Raw genomic sequence first — 14,374 nt, forward strand, 5'->3', positions numbered from 1 at the left:
CACATGACAAGGGAGAAGAAGATGTTCTCCTCCTACGAGAAAAACCAAGATCCCCAACGAGCTATCACATTCGGGGATGGAAATCAAGGTTTGGTCAAAGGATTGGGTAAAATTGCTATATCACCTGATCATTCCATTTCCAATGTTTTTCTTGTAGATTCACCACAACATAAACCCCCCTATAGCAACGCATCCGCAGCAACACATGATTTTATGCGTTGTAAGAAATTAGCGGGCAACGCTTAATATGCGTTGCAAGCATCATCCGTTAAATTATTAGAGTTATGGCAACACTTTATGTGTACCATCCGTTGTGTTAAATAGGATACGGAAACATTTAATATGTGTTACTAGCCGAATGTATTGATTAACTAGTATGTGACAACCATTAATATGTCTTGCTAGTAACATTTAATATTTAAATTCAGAAAAACACTCAATTTGAATGATTTGAAGTACAATAAATTAAACCAAATATTGTCCTTTTAGATTTCGATCTACCAAAACCCTATCACACAGGGAGACACAAGCGGCCTGAACCACCTACCCACGCCGCCGCTGGCCACCTGCCATGGCCCCAGTCGCCTTCGCAAAAGTCCCCAATCCCGCCGGCGGCCTCTGCACGCCTAGCCGCAGACCTCTTTGTCAGTGCGCCAAAATCTACTGAACTACCTACCCACCTCAAACCCTAACCCCAAGCCATCGCAGAAGAGGGTGACGAAGTAAAACAAGCAGCTGCCTCCCGACGCCGATCCAGAGGCTTTTGCCCGCCGACGCACGACGGGACGAGCAGCCGATGAACACGGCCACTCAACTTTCATAGTTTCATCACGAGTACCACCTGAGCAGCGGAGCCGCGGACAGCCGGACACCATCACATCAAACCTCCACCGCCGTCAATATAAGCGACAGTTGAAACCGCCAGCCGTTCCTACCCACCCTCCTCCCCGCCCCCGGTCCGCCCCCCACCTCAATTCCACACCCCCCGGCGAGGCCGCGGGGCGCCCGCGCCCAAACACCAAAACCCTAGCTCCCCACCCACCCACCAACCTCCAAGCACCGGAGGCCGCCGCGCGCTCGCCCACGGTCGCCACGGATGCGCGCGACCCGCTCGCGGACCTCGACGACGCCCCGCTCGCGCGCCGCTGCTGTTCCGCCATGGATGAGCCCGAGAAAGTGAGGGGCAGGGAGGATGCGGCGTCGGGCCACGAGGCTGGCGGCGCCGAGGAGGCCGGGGATGGGTTCCAGCTCGTGATCCATGGCAAGAAGAAGAAGAGGGCGGCCAGCGGCCAGGACTGCGGGACTGCTGGCTCTGGCTTTGGCGCCGGGCCAGTGCGGGCGTTGACCAGGGAGAAGGGAGCCGCGCCGGTGCCGGGGGCCAAGGTGCCTTTCCACGATCCAAGCATTCCCCGGCCGCAGGACGTGTACAAAATCAGAGTGGATAACTACAAGCCATTCGAGCATGTCTGGCTGGAGCGCAGCGAAGACGGCACCCGACATGTTCACCCGCTGGTCAGTGATACACTATCCTGTTGCTGCTTCTCTATGTTTTGGTGAGTTCTAACGGAATGGAGGAGCTATAAACTCATTGATCGATGTGTAAGACATGGAAATGGCTTGGGTAAAATAGTAACATTTGTTGAATCAAATACTATTGTTGCCGTTCCCCATCGTTTGGTGTGTTTAGACTGGATGTGTTGGGCAGATGGTGCCCAAAGTTTATGAGACACAGAATGAGTACAAATAATCTGATTGCTGTATATACGGGGGTAAAATTTCAACAGAACATCGGAAAATGGTTTTAGGATAGCATGTGATCGTGTGTATAAATGGAAGAGGAAATGTGTAACACATTTTTGCAAGGATATTACCTGCTTTTGACAAACAACAGTGAATCATAGGCATGTTGATATGGGAGAATTAGTATGCATGTTGGTATTTTCAAAGCTGAAGGTAGTCTTTTCATGCACAACGATATGTACCATACTAACAGGTGAAAATAAAATCAGTGTGGTGCTTTTCTTTTAAAAAACATAGGCCTGCTCTAAGTCTAGTGTTTATCTTCTGTATATTTTTGTCAGTGTCATAATTTCCTTGCATCCGTATCCATTTATGAGTTTTAACTTGTTTTTTGTTGCAGGAAAACCTACCTGTTGAACAGTTCGTTGACAGAAATGTTCCTGACAGAGAACCAGTGAAGCCAGCTGATTTAGAGGATACACCATTTACGCTGGTTCAAGATCACAAAGGCTTAACAGAATTAGCTAAGAAGTTGAAGAGCGTAACTGAATTTGCTGTAAGCATTTGTAACTAATGTTTTTGTTTTATCAAATGAATCTATGATACTTAGATGCCTCTTATGTTGATACTGAATACTGAAGTTCATCTGTCAAGTATTTTTCCCTGTGCTGCATACATTTTTTTATCTGAAAGAACTGTCAGCATGCCTTCCCTGCAGGTTTTTGCCCTTGCGAGGCATATTTCATGCACACATATCACCACAGTTCTCAAAAAATGTTTTAGTTACATGTGTAATACTGCTATATGTTAGTGGTTGTGGAATGTGCATTGGACCTGACAGTCTTTATACTAGCACTATCGAAAAGTTCTTAAGCTAGATTACTTTTGTGACTGTTTGACATGAACAATATAGTGCAACTTTGGTTGTTATATAAACAAGATACCTCCTATGTTTTGTTTCTTCATCTTATAGAATGAGTTTTACGCCCTTTTATGTTCTAGGCTATCTGACATGCAATAGAATAAATTCCATGGACTTCATGATACTAGCAATTTAATGATTGCCTCTATAATTTTTTTGCTCCATTTTCAGGTAGATCTGGAGCATAATCAATATAGGTCATTTCAGGGCTTCACCTGCTTGATGCAGATTTCAACAAGAACAGAAGACTTTATTGTGGACACTCTTAAGCTACGCCTATACATTGGTCTCTATTTGCAAGAGCCTTTCAAAGATCCAACAAAGAGAAAGGTTTTTAAAAACTACAAAATAATGCCTCTATGTACTCGAATTTCTGGTTTTCATTCGTTTTTGGTCAAATAGGTAATGCATGGTGCGGATCGTGATATAATGTGGCTCCAGCGGGACTTCCACATCTATGTGTGCAATCTTTTTGACACAGGACAAGTATGTGTAAATTAGGGTCAATAATACCATGATTCTGATTCTGCCACCCAATTTTCTTATTTCTTTATTCTTCCTGGAAACCCTCCTATTTAATGTTTAATAGACTGAAGATTGCTTTTCTTTCTAACGATAATCAGGCTTCAAGGGTCTTACAGATGGAGAGAAACAGCCTTGAGCACCTATTGCTTCATTTTTGTGGAGTAACAGCAAAGAAGGAGTAAGGCTCTATCCAATAAATAATTTACAAAGATCCACTCTGACCTCCCTTGTATCTACAATGGGACTTTCTTTTCTCTGATTAAGGCATGCCTTTTTCTTGTAGGTATCAAAATGCAGACTGGAGGTCGAGACCACTTCCTGATGAAATGATCAAGTATTATGCATATACCCTATTCTGAATTTCTTTTCTGTTGACTGTTGAGTTTGGTGTTGGATATTTTTGTGTTTGCTGCTTTTATTTTTTGCTGGCTTGCCATCAGTTATATATAAGTGGATTTACTTCTGCCTAGGTATGCTAGAGAAGATACACACTATCTGCTGTACATATATGACTTAATGAGACAGGCCCTATTCTGAATTTCTTTTTTGTTGTGTTTGGTGTTGGATATTTTTTTGTTTGCTGCTTTTATTTATTTCTGACTTGCCATCAGTTATATATAAGTGGCTTTACTTCTGCCCAGGTATGCTAGAGACTATAACATGTTGGTATTAATTACCAAAAATCTAACATGTCGGTAAGGCTGCATTTTCAATTATATTTACGAACATCTAGTTTTATTTTTATAATGCATCTACCTTATTTCCCTTTATGAATTCCCACTCAATTTATGATGTGATTAACACTACTATTATACGATTGATTCCCACTCAATTTATGATGTCATTAACACTACTAACATCTGTCTTCACAAGTTTATGTTCTTTTCAATGTGTGGGTACATCTTGGCATGAGCTAAGTTATACCAGACCACCTGTTAGATTTTTGGTAATTAATTTTGCAAGCTGCCCATCTTTCTATTTAAGTTCGTTGCTTGTCTTTTAGGCTATTCTCACATAAACCATTATGCAGGTTATATAGGAAATAAGGAAAAGACGCTTGAGGAGATCAGGCAAGATCTTTGCCTGGTATGAAAACACATGTCTATAGTAGCATCTAGATTCCTTTGTCAGGTTGCACAACTTTTTATTACTAAAACATTTCTAGCAGTGTTAATTTTCTTGGCATCATGTTATCATCTATATTGTGTTACTTACTGTGGATTATCCTAAGCTTTAATGTCAAAACTAGCAGTATATATTTTCACTTCCCTGTGAGTATCAACAAATCTCATGATATTTGACTTTTGTAACTTATGTTATCCGCAAATTTGAAGTTGAGGGGCATTGACCAGATAAAAGCTATCAGTATTTGGCTACTATGATTTCTGGTCTGAACTTTTATCCTCAATTTTGCAGTCCAGCGGAAATGTTTGAGCGAGTGATTGGTCGCCTTTGATCACTATATTACTAGCAACAATAGCAGCCATCACTGGCTCCTATTCTTGGTCGTGCATTTCTTGGTAGGCTCGTTCATACTTGCGCTCTCCTTTGATCTTCATTTCTCAGTTTGTTCATTCCTATGCTCTCCTATCGCACTATTGTATTCTTTTGCACATTTTTTTTTCTGAAATGCTTTCTTATTGTTCATCAGATTCAGTACCTAGGATGAAGTTTCAGGGCTGCCAGATTTTAGTTTCAGAGCTGCAAGATTTCTGCAGAATTTGAAGACTATGCTACCAAAAAAGCTTTCCTAGTTTACCTATGATGCAGTTTAGTATAGTTTAGAATTAGTCATATGTTTATATCTGTCTCCAGAAATATTTGTACACACATGAAGTGGTGATTATTTTAAGTTGTGCTACTCTGTATATTGACTATTTTATTTCAATGAGAAATGGTTTGTCCATTGCAATCGTGTTTTTGCCTAGGATGAATTGGAGCTTCTCATTTTATTAATGGCAAATGTTGTTGTATATCAATTTCTATTCAATAAATGGTTTATTTCTTGTAACAATATATGTGCTCTCACAAATTTGATCTAAATGTTGCCATTGTCATACGGTTCAACAACATTGCAACACATAAATGTGCTGCCATAAATCTAAGCAAAATGTTGCCAAATCCACCGGTACAAACACATGTAACCGTTGCAGTAGGGAATAAATAGCCGTTGCGACCGAGCAACGCTTATAGTCATGGCTTACCAACATATATATAAGTGTTGCAGTAGACCCTAGCAACGCCAGCATAGGCAACACATAATTATGCGTTGGTATAAGCCTTAGCAACACTTATTTCAACTTCTAGCAACACATGAATGTGTTGCAATAGGGGGGGTATTTTTGTAGTGATTCTTTAGATTACAATTTGCTTTCTGTATCTCAATTATGCAAAATGGGCTACAACTGTCTTTTCACAGATGTAGGTGTTACTGTCTTTAGAAGGAGTGATGATTCAATAGCATTTAAGGGAGTGTTAGAGGGTCAGCTATACTTAGTAGATTTTGATAGAGATAAACTCGACACCTGCTTAATTGCTAAGACTAACATGGGCTGGCTCTGGCATCGCCGACTAGCACATGTTGGAATGAAGAATCTTCACAAACTTCTAAAGGGAGAACACATTTTGGGACTAACAAATGTTCATTTTGAGAAAGACAGGATCTGTAGCGCATGTCAGGCAGGGAAGCAAGTTGGTGTTCATCATTCACACAAGAACATCATGACGACTAACAGGCCACTCGAGCTCCTACACATGGATCTATTCGGCCCGATAGCTTACATAAGCATCGGCGGGAGTAAGTACTGTCTAGTTATTGTGGATGATTATTCTCGCTTCACTTGGGTGTTCTTTTTGTAGGAAAAATCTCATACCCAAGAGACCTTAAAGGGATTCTTGAGACGGGCTCAAAACGAGTTCGGCTTAAGGATCAAGAAAATTAGAAGCGACAACGGGACGGAGTTCAAGAACTCACAAATCGAAAGCTTCATTGAGAAGGAGGGCATCAAGCATGAGTTCTCTTCTTCCTACACGCCACAACAAAATGGTGTAGTGGAGAGGAAGAATAGAACTCTATTGGACATGGCGAGGACCATGCTTGATGAGTACAAGACTTCGGATCGGTTTTGGGCCGAGGCGGTCAACACCGCCTGCTACGCCATCAACCGGTTATATCTCCACCAAATCCTCAAGAAGACATCTTACGAACTCCTAACCGGTAAAAAGCCCAACGTTTCATATTTTAGAGTCTTTGGTAGCAAATGTTTTATTCTTGTTAAAAGAGGTAGAAAATCAAAATTTGCTCCTAAGGCTGTAGAAGGCTTTTTACTAGGATATGATTCAAACACAAGGGCATATAGAGTCTTTAACAAGTCCACTGGACTAGTTGAAGTTTCTTGTGACATTGTGTTTGATGAGACTAACGGCTCTCAAGTAGAGCAAGTTGATCTTGATGAGATAGGTGAAGAAGAGGCTCTGTGCGTCGCACTAAGGAACATGTCCATTGGGGATGTGTGTCCTAATGAATCCGAAGAGCCAGCACAAGCACAAGATCAACCATCTTCCTCCACACAAGCATCTCCACCAACTCAAGATGAGGATAAGGCTCAAAATGATGAAGGAGAAAATCAACAAGTTGAGTCACCTCAAGAGGAAAGCAATGATCAATGGGGAGATGCCCATGATCAAGATGAGGAAGATGAACAAATTCCAAGGCCGCCACACCCAAGAGTTCACCAAGCAATCCAACGAGATCACCCCGTCGATACCATCCTCGGCGACATTCATAAGGGGGTAACCACTAGATCTCGTGTTGCACATTTTTGTGAGCATTACTCTTTTGTTTCCTCTATTGAGCCACACAGGGTAGAGGAAGCACTTCAAGATTCGGATTGGGTGGTGGCGATGCAAGAGGAGCTCAATAACTTCACTAGGAACGAGGTATGGCATTTAGTTCCACGTCCTAATCAAAATGTTGTAGGAACCAAGTGGGTCTTCCGCAACAAGCAAGATGAGCATGGTGTGGTGATAAGGAACAAAGCCCGACTTGTGGCCAAGGGGTATTCACAAGTCAAAGGTTTGGATTTCGGTGAAACCTATGCACCCGTAGCTAGGCTAGAATCAATTCGTATATTACTTGCCTATGCTACTTACCATGGCTTTAAGCTTTATCAAATGGACGTGAAAAGTGCCTTCCTCAATGGACCAATCAAGGAGGAGGTCTATGTTGAGCAACCTCCCGACTTTGAAGATAGTGAGCATCCTAATCACATATATAAACTCTCTAAGGCACTTTATGGGCTCAAGCAAGCCCCAAGAGCATGGTATGAATGCCTAAGAGATTTTCTTATCACTAATGGCTTCAAAGTTGGAAAGGCTGATCCTACTTTATTTACTAAAACTGTTGACAATGATTTGTTTGTATGCCAAATTTATGTTGATGATATTATATTTGGGTCTACTAACGAATCTACATGTGAGGAATTTAGTAGGATCATGACACAAAAATTCGAGATGTCAATGATGGAGGAGTTGAAGTACTTCTTAGGATTTCAAGTAAAGCAACACCAAGAGGGCACCTTCATTAGCCAAACAAAGTACATTCAAGACATTCTAAACAAGTTTGGAATGAAGGATGCCAAGCCCATCAAGACACCCATGGGAACCAATGGGCATCTCGACCTCGACACGGGTGGTAAATCCGTCGATCAAAAGGTATACCGGTCGATGATAGGTTCTTTAGTCTATTTATGTGCATCTCGACCGGATATTATGCTTTCCGTATGCATGTGTGCAAGATTCCAAGCCGACCCTAAGGAAGCTCACCTTACGGCCGTAAAACAAATCTTGAGATATTTAGTTCATACCCCTAAGTTTGGGCTTTGGTACCCTCGGGGATCCACATTTGATTTAATTGGGTATTCGGATGCTGATTGGGCAGGGTGTAAAATTAATAGAAAGAGCACATCGGGGACTTGCCAGTTCTTGGGAAGGTCCCTGGTGTCTTGGGCTTCAAAGAAGCAAAATTCCGTAGCTCTTTCTACCGCTGAAGCCGAGTATATTGCCGCAGGTCATTGTTGCGCGCAACTACTTTGGATGAGGCAAACCCTTAGGGACTACGGTTACAAATTAACCAAAGTTCCCCTTCTATGTGATAATGAGAGTGCAATCCGCATGGCGGATAATCCCGTTGAGCATAGCCGCACTAAACACATAGCCATTCGGTATCACTTCTTAAGGGATCACCAACAAAAGGAAGATACCGAGATTGCATATATTAACACTAAGGAACAATTAGCCGATATCTTTACCAAGCCACTAGATGAACAAACCTTTAACAAACTTAGGCATGAGCTAAATATTCTTGATTCTAGGAATTTCTTTTGATGTCTTGCATACATAGCTCATTACTATACCTTTGATCATGTCTCTTTTATATGCTATGACTAATGTGATTTCAAGTGTATTTCAAACCAAGTCATAGATTGAAAGGGATTTGGAGTCTTCGGCGAAGACACAGGCTTCCACTCCACTCCATCAAGTATTCACCCTTCGCCATCGCGACGAGCAACTCTTCGTCTTTGGTATAATCTTCGCTCATATGTTATTTACCAAAGGGGGAGAAAGTAGTTAAAAGGGCTTATATTTCACTCAAGTATCCGTTTTTGGCGATTCATGCCAAAGGGGGAGAAAGTATTAGCCCAAAGCAAAAGGACCGCACCACCACCTAATTTTACAAAAAATGATGTTTTCAAATTGGTATCTTATTATGTTCAAAAGGGGGAGAAAGTAGTATTTTCTAAATCAGTATCTTAAAACCCTCTTGAACACTAAGAGGAGGACTTCATCAAGGGGGAGTTTTGTTTAGTCAAAGGAAAAGCATTTGAAACAGGGGGAGAAAATGTCAAATCTTGTAAATGCTTCACAAAATCTTATTCATTTACCTTTGACTATTTGCAAAAGGACTTTGAAAAGAATTTACAAAAGAATTTGCAAAAACAAAACATGTGGTGCAAGCGTGGTCCAAAATATTAAAAATAAAAAAACAATCCATGCATATCTTATGAAAATATTTATTGGCTCAATTCTAAGTAATCTTTGCACTTACAATTATGCAAACTAGTTCAAATTATGCACTTCTATATTTGCTTTGGTTTGTGTTGGCATCAATCACCAAAAAAGGGTAGATTGAAAGGGAATTAGGCTTACACCTTTTTCCTAATTAATTTTGGTGGTTGAATTGTCCAAACACAAATAATTAGACTAACTAGTTTGCTCTAGTTTATAAGTTTTACAGGGGCCAAAGGTTCACAATAAGCCAATAAAAAGACCAAAAAAGGGTTCAAACAAATAGAGCAAAAGATAACCCAAAGGCACCCTGGTCTGGCGCACCGGACAGTGTCCGGTGCACTACCGGACAATGTCTGGTGTACCAGGGCACTCGACACTGAACTCGCTACCTTCGGGAAAATCAGAGGGCGCTCCGCTATAATTCACCGGACTGTCCGGTGAGTCACCAGACAGTGTCCCGTGCACACCGGACTGTCCGGTGTGCCAGCGGAGCAACGACTACTTCACGCGCAACGGTCGTCTGCAACCGCATTCAATGCGCTACAGTGCGCGCAGAAGTCAGAGCACGCACGGGTGGCGCACCGGACAGTCTACAGGACCTGTCCGGTGCATCACCAGACAGCCTAGTGGCCCCACAAGTCAGAGCTTCAACGGTCGAACCCCAATGGTCTGGTGACGTGGCTGGCGCACCGGACAGTGTCCGGTGGCGCACCGGACTGTCCGGTGCGCCATGCGACTGCAGCCTTCCAACGGCCATTTTTGGTGGTTGGGGCTATAAATACCCCAACCACCCCACATTCAATGGCATCCAAGTTTTCCACCTTCAACACATTACAAGAGCTATAGCATTCAATTCTAGACACTCCAAAGAGATCAAATCCTATCCCAAGTCCGGAATCACTCCAAATCAAATAGTGACTAGAGAGAGCGACATTTGTGTTCATTTGAGCTCTTGCGCTTGGATTGCTTCTTTTCTTTCTCATTCTTCTTATGATCAAACTCAATTGTAACCAAGGCAAGAGACACCAATTGTGTGGTGGTCCTTGCGGGAACTTCGTGTTCCGTTTGATTGAGAAGAGAAGCTCACTTGGTCTAAGTGACCGTTTGAGAGAGGGAAAGGGTTGAAAGAGACCCGGTGTTCGTGACCACCTCAATAGGGAGTAGGTTTGCAAGAACTGAACCTCGATAAAACAAATCTTCGTGTCTCGCTCTTTATTCGCTCACGATTTGTTTTGCGCCCTCTCTCTCGGACTCGTTTCTATTTCTAACGCTAACCCGACTTGAAGTTGTGCTTAAGTTTATAAATTTCAGATTCGCCCTATTCACCCCCCCCTCTAGGCGACTTTCAGGTGCTTAATGCCAAAGGGGGAGAAATTAAGGCCAAAGCAAATGGATCAGCTACCACTTGTGAAATTTCGAAAAGAGTAGAGTTAGAACTTTTTGATTTGTCCAAAACACTCTTATTGCAAAATTTGGTCTCTTGTGGGGAGAATTTATGACTATGAGAAAAAGGGGGAGTTTTTGGCTCTTAATCAATTTTACTCTTGGACTATCTCTCCTTGTGCCCAAACAAGTGAGTTTGTTGTAGAGATAGGAAAATGAATTTGATTCGCAAAAACAAACCAAGTGGTGGCAAAGTATGATCCAAATATGCCAAATTAGAGTCAAAAACAATTTGGTTCCTTTTTGCATTGATATTGCACTTCCTTTTGTTGCTTTTGGATGTGTTGGCATAAATCACCAAAAGGGGGGAGATTGAAAGGGAAATGTGCCCATGGGCCATTTCTAAAGTGTTTTGGTGATTAAGTGCCCGACACATATTCTCTAAGTGTTAATTTGTGCCAAAGATTGAAGAAGTGCAAATCATGTGACAAGGTACGTTTCTAGACTTAGTACATTGATTTGGGTACTAATGTATTGTGCCTAAGTGCTAGAAACAGGAGAAAATAGATTGGAAAAGAGTTGGCTGTGTACAGCCAACTGCTGCTCGGTCTGGGTGCACCGGACAGTGTCCGGTGCGCCAGACGAGTCCAAGGTGAACCGACCGCTCTCGGGACTCGACGGCGGCGTACAACTATAATTCACCGGACTGTCCGGTGAGTCGTCCGCGGCGAAGTCGTCGCTCTCGGGAAAAGTTCAACGGTGTACAACTAAAATTCACCGGACTGTCCGGTGGTGCACCGGACTGTCCGGTGAGCCAACGGTCGACTGCGCAACGGTCGGCAGCGAAATCGGCGGGCGACACGTGGCCCGCACCAACAGTCAGAAGGGGGCACCAGACAGTGTCCGGTGCGCCAACCGACACCGAGGTGCAACGGTCGTCTGCGCCAGAAAAGGAAGGAGATCCGCACCGGACCGTCTGCAGTGACTGTCCGGTGGCGCACCGGACTGTCCGGTGCGCCACCCGACAGAAGGCAAGATTAGCCTTCCAAGATTGTCTCCAACGGCTCCTAGCTGCCTTGGGGCTATAAAAGGGACCCCTAGGCGCATGGAGGAGTCACCCAAGCTTACAAGAAAGATCCTAAGACTCCAAGACTCCATTCTCACGCATTCGATTCTTTAAGATAGTGACTTGAGCTCCATTTGAGTTGAGAACTCCTTGCATTGTATTTTGAGCTCGAGTTGTGACTTGTGTGCGAGATTGTGCTCTCGTTTTGAGTCTTGTGTGTGTTGCTCTCCCCTCCCTTACTTCCGTGCTTCTTTGTGATCATCAATTGTAAGGGCGAGAGGCTCCAAGTTGTGGAGATTCCTCGCAAACGGGAGAAAGTCTAATAAAGAAGAACACCATGGTATTCAAGTTGATCATTGGATCACTTGAAAGGGGTTGAGTGCAACCCTCGTCCATTGGGACGCCACAACGTGGAAGTAGGCAAGTGTTACTTGGCCGAACCACGTGATAAAATCGCGTGTCTCTTGTGTTGATCCTTTTGTGATTGTCTTGCCCACAAGAACTCGCTTCACAACTACTTAGTCGCACTAACATTTCTATAACCGAGTTTTATGGCTATTAGTTGTTGAATTTTTACAGGATCACCTATTCACCCCCCCTCTAGGTGCTCTCACAAGTGGCATAATTCTTTTTCCCATGCCACCAATGATTGTAATGTTTTTGGTAGACAGATACAATCGACCATAAATGAGAGCCGGTTGGTTTTTTAGGAGATGCAAGTGGACACACAACCATTTTCTATCAATACAATAGAACCCACAAGCAAAAAAGTCTTGGTTCGGCCGGAAATGGCCGATAAAGGCAAAGGCAAAAGCATCATCATTGGTGATCCTCGCACGTCGAACATATTGCTAGGAGGGATTACTAAGAAGGCGTTGGATAAGAAGACTAACAAGTCTAGAGGCGCTAAAGGGCAGGCTCGATTGAGCAGCCAAGCACGACTCCCTGACTCAAGTACGTGGACGGTCCGACACCTACATGCGGACGGTTCGGTGCTCGAACAGATGGTCTGTCTGACTCAGCCGAACAGTCCGCCCATACCCTGGGCGTCAACCTTCACACAAAGAAAAATGGGACACAAGGGCAAAGCAAACATAACACACATTGTTGGGTGGTCAAAGTCGGCCTACTTTTGATCAATTGCTCTCTAAATATGCTAGCAAGAAGGTCGTTCTATGACCGCCCAACAAAGAAACTCCGGTCACCACCTAAAAACGGCCGAATAAAACGACCCGAAAGACAACGCAACAAGCATCACCTGTTCATCCTATGATGACATGATACTTTTCACCTGCCTACTCATCGTCGATATATTGTTCTGTTCAAATATGAAATGGTACAACGATGAACCTATGATACATGCATAGTCCCTTTGTCTATTCAGGCTGTGGGGCACCACCTTTCTATACCTTTTGATCCGTTGATCAAATGGTCATGACTGAGAAAGATGCAATCCAAAACGACCTTTGTGCATTAGAGCTCTATTGAATGATCACCCTTGTGTCAGGCTTAGTTCTTACTTTGGGAAACAAAATGACTTGTGAGATCTATTGTTTCCTAAATGGTGCTGGTAGTGCATATGTTTTTTGTTCGTCAACATCCACCAAAAGGTATGGCATATGATGAGCACAAAAAATGTCCTGGCAGACGGTCCGGACTGTCCGCCGTAGCGGTCGCAGACCGTCCGTGCGTGCGTAGATTTAGTTAGGGTTCTGAATTTCTTGCGGGATTTGTTAGCTAAACCTACATGATTAACTCGAGAACAGACTTGTAACTGATTCAAATCTCCCCTTTATATAGATGAAAGGTTACGACCGATTGAACCCCTACAATCGATCAAATCAACTCTATTTCTCGTTTTTACCTTATGCATTAGGAGTAGCCCTAGTTTAGCCTAGTGTAGCCTTCATATACCTCGAATCTCCATATCTCTTCGACTCTACGTCGACTAAAGACGTCTTGGGTGGCCCGCCGATGCCAAAACACACCCTAGGATCTTTCCTCCTCGACGAGGTCCTTACAGAAGGCGAGATCTAGGTCTGCGCGAAGAAGACGACTCTCTGCGCCATCGCGGACAGTCTGAGCCCTAGACGCGGACCGTTGAGACATGCATAGAGGAGGAGTCGCTCTTGCGTCCAAGTCGTAGACCGTTCGACCCTGTGCCGCGGACCGTTGGGGTTTGTGCACATATCACTTGTTCGGGTCTTTGGTGGCCAGACGCAAGTTGTACCAGTCCGTAGGGCAGTCGCAGGCAAGTCAATGGACGGGAGCTGCCTGTGCGGTCTGCAGTCGTGTCATCGTGTGTTGGCCAGTAGTAGCGGCAGCTTCCGCACGTCGGTCAATGGACACACATGACGAGATGGTCCAGACACCAACTGCTGCTGGGTTTGGAGGCTGGCTCAACAAAACAACGAACAGCCTTGCACAACAGGTCATTGACCGCCACCGACCCTGCAGGCTGCATGCACTGCACACCAGTGCGCGTGGGACACACTGTAAAGTAGCCGAATGAGAGCCCTGCGAAACAAAATTCTAAATTTACCGTTTTTGAAATCAAAGTGGAGCGAAGCTAGCTAGGAGTGCAACTTTTCACACATTTGTAGCTGTGCTTCTCATGGGTGACCGGTGTTGAAACTAGACCTATTAGTGTGTAGCCCAATTCAATAAGG

At 43.7% G+C, this 14,374-nt stretch overlaps 1 protein-coding gene across 1 annotated transcript; it reads left to right on the top strand.

Annotated features, from left to right (window-relative positions):
- The first annotated feature begins 571 nt into the window (after positions 1-571).
- LOC103642577 (protein RRP6-like 2) lies at positions 572-3,739 on the top strand. The gene is made up of 8 exons (XM_008665823.2): positions 572-644; positions 824-1,512; positions 2,141-2,296; positions 2,834-2,992; positions 3,065-3,148; positions 3,286-3,365; positions 3,471-3,521; positions 3,658-3,739. Exons 1-8 carry the CDS (start codon positions 572-574, stop codon positions 3,722-3,724), a joined length of 1,359 nt encoding a protein of 452 aa, XP_008664045.1. The 3' UTR covers positions 3,725-3,739.
- The last annotated feature ends 10,635 nt before the right edge of the window (positions 3,740-14,374 follow it).

The sequence above is a fragment of the Zea mays genome, chromosome 10 (genome assembly GCF_902167145.1).
Source record: "Zea mays cultivar B73 chromosome 10, Zm-B73-REFERENCE-NAM-5.0, whole genome shotgun sequence".
Lineage (NCBI taxonomy): Eukaryota > Viridiplantae > Streptophyta > Magnoliopsida > Poales > Poaceae > Zea > Zea mays.